This window comes from Crocodylus siamensis, chromosome 1 (assembly GCF_052110815.1).
Source record: "Crocodylus siamensis isolate JL-2025a chromosome 1, ASM5211081v1, whole genome shotgun sequence".
Classification (NCBI taxonomy): domain Eukaryota; kingdom Metazoa; phylum Chordata; order Crocodylia; family Crocodylidae; genus Crocodylus; species Crocodylus siamensis.
In genome coordinates, this window is record NC_143395.1 from 8,454,102 (window position 1) to 8,464,246 (window position 10,145).

Genomic DNA, 10,145 nt, shown 5'->3' on the forward strand with positions numbered 1-10,145 from the left:
TTTGGATCAGTTCTCTACTTGACATTTTTTCTGATTGCTTTGGTGGCTTCTTGTGCATATAAAAGCTTTTTGGTAGGGATAGTCCAAAACTATGCTAACAGACTTTTTATTTACTGGAATTAATTAATAGCTGATTAAATGTAATTGATTATGGTGGGGATATCTATATACAGATATAGATCTATAGCTATCTATATCTATCTATAGATATATAGAGATATAAATGGCTGGGATCTTATTTTTAAGTTTAACCATTCATTGAAGTTATAAAAATTGCTTGTAGTTGCAGGGAGGGGAGGAGGAGGGCTGCAAGGGGTAGAGAGGGCTAACAGTCATTTAATGCTGTCTGCTTTTTGTATTTGTAACCTTTGCTTTATTTCTGTTTCTCCTTGCTAGAAGCTTACTCTATAAGTCCTCTACAGACTGCTTGATTCGAACAATACAAGGTGAAGGATTTATGTCTCTTTACAAAGGCTTCATACCAACCTGGATGCGAATGGTAAATGTTATTTGCAGTTATCTGTTTATAGTTGTATAACTCTGGATGACAAACTCTGAAAGTTCTTTCCAGACACTAAGACCTTATCCTGACAGGTGCCAAGTACTTTCATTAGGAGCTTTAGTTCATTAGCAGTTTTGTTAGAGGTTCTCAACATCTTGCAGAATCAAAGCCTAGAACGTGGACTAGCATGGAACTTTTTCCAGCAGTTCTGACACTGAAGTGCCTGTTTTGTTGTCCTTTCTCACATCTGCTATGTCAGGCAGAGGGGGGTGGGGCACTTTAGAGACTAACTTGGTCAGAAAGACTTGTCATCAGGTGGTTTTCATGTGTCATTGTTGTTGAAGTCTCAAGAACTACGGTGTCGATAAGAGTCACAACCAGGAGATTCTAACACCAATCTTGTCTTAAAGAATGACCAGAGGTTCGTCTTGGTGGCAAAGATTTGGACAGATTTATTGTCTGCAAGCACAGCCTTAACATGTTTTGGCCTAACAAGTACATCAGACCAGGAGTTAATGCATTTGCACCTGTGACAAGGGAGTTGGCACAACACCATGCAGCCTCCCCTAGGCCACTATAGTTCCCCTGACTTCCAATTCTCCTTTTATATGATGATCAAAACAAATTGCATATTGCATTCCATCTGCATCTTGAATATCTCAAACTCTCTTGTACCAGGAGTTTGCTTCCCATTCCAACCTTGTCCTGGACTATCCTGTACCTTGTACCACCATCTTCCCCCCCCATCTCTTGGTAGGAATACCCATCTGGCCCACGTGCCAGGATTTATGTGAGGAGTTCACACATCACTAAGGTTTGCTGGTTAGGTCAACTTACATCAATTTTTTTAGCAAAGCCTTTGGTGAATAGTATATATATGGATCAATGCTCCAGTAAGGCCTACAAAAGACTAACATGGCATACTGTCATAAGACTTAAACCTAACTTGATGTTCTCTAGATGAATTGAATTAGCACACTTCTACCTTTACCTCTGGGCTTAAAAGGTATGCCACTAATTGTGAAAGTATAATCTCTTTAATTAAATACCTCGATGACAGGCAACATAAACCCATTAGATAGATCCACATCACCAAACATGCCTGCAGGCTACGTGACTGTCAATGTTCTGTTCAAGAGAACGATGTGGCAGGTCAAGACTGAGGTACGCTTTGTGCTTGTACAGCAAGTGCCTGACTGCCTTCACTTATCTCAAATTACATGCCATGGGGAAGTAACTAATATAGCTATAGCTGAATGACTATAGCTATCCATGGAAACACCTTATCATTATCATTCCAAAATAACTGCTTTGCTTTCTTCAGTCTCTCTCTACTTCCTTTCCTCAGCACCCAGTTTTGCACTCTCTACCACCATCATTATTGTCTGAATATGTTTTTTTTTACTTCTGTGCTTCAGGTCAGGTTCTTGTCTCCTTTGCATTCAAATAAGACAGCTTCTTCCTGCATGGTGCTTAGTTACTGTCAGGGGAGCACAGGAAAGGGTCTCCCTGCTGGCAGTTCATAGATTTCATAGACATCAGGGCTGGAAGGGACCTCGGGAGATCATCGAGTCCAGCCCCCTGCCCAAAGGGCAGGAAGTCAGCTGGGGTCATAGGATCCCAGCAAGATAAGCATCCAATTTATTCTTGAAGGTGTTCAATGTAGGTGCTTGAACCACCTCCGCTGGCAGACTGTTCCAGACCTTGGGGGCTCGGACAGTAAAGAAATTCTTCCTTATGTCCAGCCTGAAACGGTCTTGCAGGAGTTTGTGACCGTTCGACCTCGTCATCCCTCGGGGCGCTCTGGTGAACAGACGTTCCCCCAGATCCTGGTGGTCACCCCTGATAAACTTATAGGTGGCCATCAGATCACCCCTGAGCCTACGCTTTTCCAGGCTAAAGAGTCCCATGGCTCTCAGCCTGTCATCGTAAGATCTGTTTTCCTGACCTCTGATCATGCGCGTGGCTCTCCTCTGGACTCTCTCGAGCCTCTCCACATCCTTTTTGAATTGTGGAGCCCAAAACTGGACGCAGTACTCCAGCTGTGGCCTCACCAAGGCCAAGTACGAGGGGAGAATGACGTCCCGGGATTTGCTCGAGAAGCATCTATGGATGCACACCAGCATTTTGGTCGCTTTACTAGCCGCAGCATTGCATTGCAGGCTCATGTTCATCTTGTGGTCAATGATGACCCCCAAGTCTTTTTCTTCTGTAGTGCTAACCAACGTAGCACTGCCAAACCTATACGGGTGCTGCAGGTTTTTCCTCCCAAGGTGGAGAACCTTGCATTTTTCGGTGTTAAACACCATGAGGTTCTCGTCTGCCCATTTGCTGAGCTTGTCCAGGTCAGCCTGGATCACTCTTCTGGCGTGGATGCTTTGCCCCAAAGTTTGGTGTCATCGGCGAACTTGGCCAGTCCACTCCTGACTCCAATGTCCACATCGTTAATGAAGATGTTGAACAGTATGGCTCCCAGGACAGAGCCTTGAGGGACCCCACTGGTCACAGGGCACCATGATGAGTGACTGCCATGAATCACAACCCTCTGGGTCCAACCACGAAGCCAATTTCCCAGCCAGCGGATCGTGGTGGAGCCAAGGCCACAACTGGGCAGTTTGGCCAAGAGGTGATCATGGGATACCAGATCAAAAGCTTTTTTGAAGTCAAGATATATGACATCAATCTCTTCTCCCTTGTCCAGGTGATAGGTCACCTGGTCATAGAAGGAAATAAGATTGGTCAAACAAGACCTACCCGCAACAAACCCGTGCTGGCTGTCCCTTAGAATGTTAGCCTGGGCCAGTCCCTCAAGGATGGCCTCCTTAATAAACTTTTCTAGGATCTTCCCCAGGATAGAAGTCAGGCTAATGGGCCTGTAGTTAGCCGGATCCACTCTCCTCCCTTTCTTGAAGATCCGCACCACATTGGCCTTCTTCCAGTCTTCGGGCACTACACCAGAGCGCCAGGAGTTTTCAAAGATCCGTGCCAGGGGCTGGGCTATGACGCTCGCCAGCTCCTTGAGTATCCTGGGGTGCAGATTGTCAGGGCCGGCTGACTTGAAGGTATCCAGCTTCTCAAGGTGTTCCTTCACGAGGTCAGCATTGATGGAGGGTAGGGGATTCCCCTCACCCAGATTTCCCTGTCCCATAGCAGGCATGGGCGTCCCGTGTGACTGATGAAAGACCGACGCAAAGTACCTATTTAATAGGTTGGCTTTTTCCTGGGCATCAGTTGTCAGTTGCCCCATCTGGTTTAGCAGGGGTCCAACATTGCCCTTGCTTTTCCTCCGGCTCCCAACATATCTGAAAAAGGACTTTTTGTTGTCCTTGATGCCTGAAGCTAGTTGGAGTTCAGTTGCAGCCTTGGCTTTCCTGGTTTGGTCCCTGCAGGACCGGACCAGCGCGGAGTAATCCTCCTTGGAGGTGAATCCCGTCCTCCATCCTTTGTAGGCTTTCCTTTTTAGCCACAGTAGGTCCGCTAGGTCTCTGGAGAGCCAGGGGGGCTGTTGTGCCTTCTTGCTGCCTTTCCTCCTTGTTGGAATAGATTTAGCTTGTGCACTGAGGATCGCTTCCTTGAGAAGCAACCACTCTTCTTGAACTCCCATCTCCTTGGGGTCACGGTCCCTGAGGGCCTGACCGACTAGCCTCTTGAGCTTGTCAAAGCCGGCTTTTCTGAAGTCAAGGACTTCTGTGTTGCTGACTGACTTGCCAGCTTTACGGCGGACAGCGAAGGTGATCAGCTCGTGGTCGCTGTCACCCAACTTCCCATCAATCACTAGGTCGCCGATTAGGTCGTCCCCCGTAGCCAGTACCAGGTCAAGCAGCGCTTTGCCTCTCGTTGGCCCATAGACTTCTTGAGTCAGGTAGAGGTCATCCACGCACGAGAGAAAGCTTTGCGCCCGCTCAGATTTAGCTGAGTGATCTTCCCACGAGATGTCCGGGTAATTGAAGTCACCCATGACAACCAAGGTCCTGGAGCAAGCGGCCTCAGTCAGTTCCCAGGCGAACTCCTGGTCAAGCTCGGGACTTTGAGTGGGAGGTCTGTAGTAGACTCCAACCGTTGTGTCCCCTGTGCCAAATTCCCCATGAATTTTTACCCAGAGGGTCTCTAGCTGTCCATGCCGGTCGCCAACATCATCTTGCAGGGACATGTAGCTTTCCTTCACACCCCCACCCCTTTTGTCAACACGATCCCTCCTGTATAGGGTATAGCCCTCTATCCCCGTGGTCCAGTCATGGGTGGAGTCCCACCAGGTCTCTGTTATCCCAATGACATCATATTTCTTTGCACTGAGCAGGAGGATGAGCTCGTCCTGCTTGTTGCCCAGGCTCCTGGCATTAGTGTACAGGCAGGCAAGTGTGCCCTTGGGGGCTCTTGCCTTGCCCACAGATTGTGCCAGGGCTGGGGCAGGGGTGGGCTCCCTTAAGTGCCCCCTTAAGTGCCTTGGTCCGCTGGCTTTGCAAGGGCCATTCAGCGGGCCAGCAGGGGCAGTAGTCCCCCCATCCCCCAGCAGGCTTAGTTTAAAGCCTGGTGGAGCAGGTCAGCCAGCCTGGCTGAGAAGAGCCTCCTCCCCAGGGGAGAGAGGTGGAGGCCATCTCTTCCCAGCAGCTCGCTGCCTCTCTCTGCAAAGAGCGGGCTGTGGTCATGGAAGCCAAAGCCTTCCCGATAACACCAGCGCCGCAGTCTGTGGTTCACCGCGTGGATCCACCTCTCCCTCCTCAGCCCATAGCCCGAGACTGGGAGGGTCGACGAAAACACCACCTGAGCTCCCAGACCCGTAAGCCCCTCTCCCAACTCCCTGTAGCGCCTCATGACCTGGCTGGGGGTGCTCCGAGCCGTGTCATTGGTGCCCACATGAATAAGGAGCATGGGGTAGTGGTCTGTGGGCCGGAGGAGCTGCGGGATCCTCTCCGCAATGTCTCAGATGCGGGCCCCCGGGAAGCAGCAGACTTCCCAGGCTAAGGGGTCGGGGCAGCAGATTGCCCCTCAGTGCCCCGCAGGATGGAGTCTCCCACAACAAACACCTTACACTTTGTCTTGGGGAGAGTGGGGCCAGTAGCTGCGGTCGAGCCTGGGTTGCCTGTGGGAGCTGGCAACTGCGTGGGCTCTACTGGGGCTGCAAGAGGTTCGAACCTGTTGCTAAGCTCCGGCGGGGCAGGGGCCTTGGTGCGGCGGGCCTTGGGGCCCTTGACCACCTTGGTCCATGCCCCTGACTGGGCAGAGCGGGAGGTCCCAGAGTCCTCCTTAGTTGCGGAGGGAGACAGAGCTCTCCCCTGCGGCTCCTGGGGGAGAAGGGCCTGGCAGTAGGAGTCTATCTCCTGCTCGCAGTCCCTGATGGCACGCAGTCTCTGGACTGTGGCCTGGAGCTCCTCCAGCTGGCGCGCCAGAGACCCCAGTAGGGAGCAGACCCCGCAAGGGGAGGTGGCCATGCTCCCGGGCCCCAGAGCCTGAAAAAGGGACAGGCAGCCCCCACAGCCAAGAGCCAGGGGCTCCGTCTGCATGGAGCCCGGAACCATGGACTCCGTCTGGGTGGCCGTCTCTGAGGTGCCCAGTGGAGGGGCCGCAGAGCCCGAGGGGACCCTCGGGGTGTGGCGCGTGCCCATCCGTGTCATGCCTCTGGTAGGCTGGCTATGGCTGGGGCTGGCTAAGGCTGGGGGGGCGGTCGCAGTCAGGGTCTCGTGCCGTCCCGCGCCCTCCCCTGCGCGAACTCTGCGCTAACTCGGGCGCCTGTTTACGCAGCCTGTTCGCGCGGCTCCGGTCGCGGGGCTCCCTGTGGGGCTAGGCCAAGTAGGGGCCTGGGCGGGGGCTTGACCCGGCCCAGCACCAGGCAGCGGCCTCCTCCCAGCAAGCAAGGAGTTAACCCCTTCCCACCACGAGCCCGCTTACCTCCGGCTGTGCTGGGGGTCGGCAGGGGGCTCGGCGGCTGCTGAGGGGGTGTCTGGGGGGCTTCGGGGGAGTGGGGGCGCAGCGGGCTTCACCCGCGCATCTCTCACCGCTCCAGAGCCTACCTGAGTGTGTTTTTTTTTTTTTTCATGTGCCCAGCCTCACAGTGACTTGCAGCACCTAGTAGGAACAGCCAGTTGCAAAGAGTCTTGCTTAGCCTCTAGGCTAGAGCAGCAGCATTCAGCCTTCTAGCTCCTCCAAGCAAATGAGTGGTAATGGGCTGGTATGCAGCTTGGATCCAGCACTGAGTTAGTATGTGGGATCAGTCTGAAGGTAAATTTTGGTGTGCTGGCCTGGTCGTGCATGCTGGATCTGTCCACGTACCTGCCTGGTGCTGTGTACCTGCGTGATCTAGCGCACAGCTCACATCATCTGGCCCAGGGGGTCTGGAAATGTGGCTGCAGGCCAGCATCAATTAACGCTGCCATCATTCCCTGACCACCACATTTCTGACCTCAAGGAGAGCTCCACAGGCAGGATGACATAGCCTCGTGGGCCAGAGGTGAGAGTACTACTGGGTTAGAGCATGTCCAGTCCTGTTGGAATATACAGGGGCTTAGCATATGCTACTAGACCGGTTTCAAATGGCAAATCTGGGCCATTTCTGATAGAAAGATCAAAAGGTACTCCCTGACACAATTACTGCCAGATAGCTGTCCTTTGCTCCAAAGCTTATCAGCTGAACAGTTGTAAGGATTTTTTTTTAACATGAATAAAATGATATCTGCCCCTAATGTTAGGCAGAGATAGTTCAGGTGTTTTCAAGACTTATTCCCCGCCTCCCTCCCCTCCCGACAAAAAACAAAATCTGCTGGAAGCAAACACCAAACAAGGAAGGTCCTAAGTGTTGTCAAACTGAAAAGAGGGTCTTATGAAAAGCATCAGGTCACCTTAACTACAGGTAAGGCTCCTGGCTCCACTTAAAATACATAAGGACATCATCCCTAAAAGGCTTTATAATCTACCTGAGATAAAAACAGTTTAATACTGTTTATCCTTCTTCATAAAAACACAACTTTTGTTCTGTCATTTATCCTTTCTGTGGTTGCTTTTGCAGGCTCCATGGTCATTGGTGTTCTGGCTCACTTATGAACAAATCAGAAGGATCTGTGGAGTTAGTTCGTTTTAAAATCTTTTGAAATCATGCCCTGAGTCATAAAACAGATGAAGAATTACAAATCCAGTAGCTCAACAATTAACAGTACTTCACCAGAGAGCAATTAACTGGTAGTAGTATCACACCTCAAGATCAATCCCCTTTAGTAGTCATTTAATGCTACCCGCTGATTGCTGTTTGGCAGATGACGATATGTGAACTAAACTGGTGGGTTCATAGAGCAAGTGTCCATTAGGGGAAAAAATGCTGCTTCACTTGGTAGTAAACATCAGCCATGCTGGGAGATGTGCTGCTGCACAGTGTGTATTCTTTGGATAAATAAAGGACTCCAGTCATTCATTTGGAGCCTGTCATTAGTATTATACCCATCCACACACAAAAAGAAAATGTACTAACTACTTATCCCCTCATAAATGTTGATAACGTCTTAGCAACCAAGCATTGGTTACTAAGAACTGTAACAGGTGAATGCAATTAGACTACCACTGCTGTAGCCCTGACTTCAGGGTACGTTTTATATAACAAGTAGAATACAGTAAAAGCTCTGTTATCTGGCATCCCCAGGGAATGGAGGATGCTGGATAACAAAATATTAAATGAGCGGCCCAAGCAGGTGTCCTTGGCTGTTTGGGCCACTGCTTCTCCCACCACATCCGGGTGTGATGGGAGTGCTGCCCCTCCCGCAGCATAGCTGCCCCTCCCTGTGGGCCCGGCGCAGCCTGTTATGCCCCCAGGCCATGGGGGCTTGGCAGTGCAGGCTGCTTTGCCCCGGGCCATGGGGGCTCAGAGAAACTGAGAATGCCAGCTTGGAAGGTGCCGGTTACCGGAGATTTTACTGTACTTTGATCATAGTACTTAGGGTCGGAAGTGGCCTAAACATATCATCAGGTCCAAGCCCCTACCCTGGGCAGGAATGGGTGCCGAGATCATATCGCCCCAGCCAAATATACATCCAGTCTTCTGCTGAAGACAACTGGATGCAGTACTCAAGCTGCAGCCTTGCCAATGCTGGATAGAGAGGAAGTATAACCTCCCCCAACATGCTTGTGATGCGCCTACAAACACAAGAGAGCATGTACTTAGCCTTGCTTATTAAAGATCAAGTCCAGCCCTAAAGGGTAAGGTGAAGGCTCCAGTGAGGCTTGAACTCAGGACCACTGATTTACAAGACCAGTACTCTAACCACTGAGCTATAGAGCCACTTCTTTTTTTTTTTTTTTCTTCTCCTTTTGATAAACTCAGCTTTGTTCCCAATACATGTGTACTTTCTTTGTGTGACTGCCGTACTAGAAACTCACTCCTGGGCAGAGGTAAATGAACAGCAGACATGTAACACTTGCTGCCTTTTGATGAATTTCACCCTTATTAGCATGCTGTCTTAAGAATCCCAGTTGTGACCCAAGTCAAAATTAATTTGTACCATCAGAGCTTTGTTTGGAAAGGTACTGTGCCTGCCTGAAGAACACAGAGGCAGAATTTGGGTTGGTTTTTTTTCACCAAACTTTCAGCTTTTTTAGTATCTTACTCAGAATACATGGAAATTTCAGATCATCATGCAGTAAGAGCATGCAATAATTCCAAAGCTGCTTGGATTGCGTAGAAATCAGCCACCTGATGCAGGTCTATGCTGCAGTGAACAGGTGAAGGTATAGCTGGGGTCAGTATACCTGAGCTACTACTTAAACAGAGCTAGCTTGGGTTACAAAGCTATAAAGACATGGCTGCATGGGATTCAACCACCTGATTAAATACTGGGGGTCCCTGATGGGCTTTTACACACTGTGCTACTGTCTTTGCTCCACAGTTTGGCTAGTCCAGGGAAGCAGACGCAGCTCAGATGTCACATCATGAGACTACAATGTAGGCATGAGTTGTGGCTGCAGGATGATTGGGCTGTGTGCTGGAACACAAAGTGCAAGTCTGCTACGAATTGCTCTGTAACAATGGCATTGTCACTAATTTAGCAGGTCAAATGTTTTCTTAAGTGTTTTCTCCACTTCTGCAAACTCAGCCCATGTTTCTCCTTTTTGTACATCATTGCTAGTAATAAAGTATAGTTAGACAAAAAATTGCTCTCAGTTAGACCTTCAGTGCAATTCTGACAGTCTGGTAGACCTAGCTATTTGTATAAACAAGCGCCTGATCCACTCACTAAGCTGGTGTCACTGTTATAGTCATTCTAACTATAGAACTGCATTTTGATTTTTAAAAAGTCTGTTTATCTCCTGATATAAAATTTCAGCCTGAGCATAAAATATTTAATGAAGAAGCCCAGTGTTTAATACCACTGCAAGAACTAAGCATTTTTATAATTACAAAAAATTGTCTCTTACACATCTGATGCATTTAATTTTGAGGACTTGTCATAAACATTAAGGCCAGTGCTTTCAATTATAGAGGGGGACCTATATGCAGATTTGGAAACCTTGAAGAGGTTAACTAATGCCCAGTAATGCTAAGCAACTGTAACTCCTGTTGACTTGGTGCTCTTAGCAGGGGTGACAACTGGTTGTTTATTTTGATCACTTTGGCCTAAGTTCATATTTATTGCTTGTCCTTCTTACCAAAATTGCAGCTAACACT

General features: G+C 49.3%; 1 protein-coding gene and 1 non-coding gene across 4 annotated transcripts in view; one reads left to right on the forward strand and one right to left on the reverse strand.

Annotated features, from left to right (window-relative positions):
* SLC25A27 (solute carrier family 25 member 27) overlaps window positions 1-9,353 on the forward strand; it is a 30,730-nt gene extending 21,377 nt beyond the window's left edge. The window contains exons 8-9 of one of the 3 annotated variants that reach the window (XR_016439772.1): window positions 397-499; window positions 7,503-7,518. Coding sequence is in view for 2 of the 3 variants with exons in the window: in XM_090031348.1 (XP_089887474.1) it covers window positions 397-499; window positions 7,503-7,574 (175 nt within the window). In the remaining variant the exon portion in view is untranslated. Of the gene's footprint in view, window positions 1-396; window positions 500-7,502 lie in introns of all 3 variants that reach the window. The other 2 variants (XM_090031348.1, XM_090031349.1) reach the window with 2 other exon arrangements.
* On the reverse strand, window positions 8,690-8,762 carry TRNAT-UGU (transfer RNA threonine (anticodon UGU)). The gene has a single exon. It is a non-coding gene; the product is annotated as a tRNA-Thr (tRNA).
* Window positions 9,354-10,145: the final 792 nt, after the last annotated feature.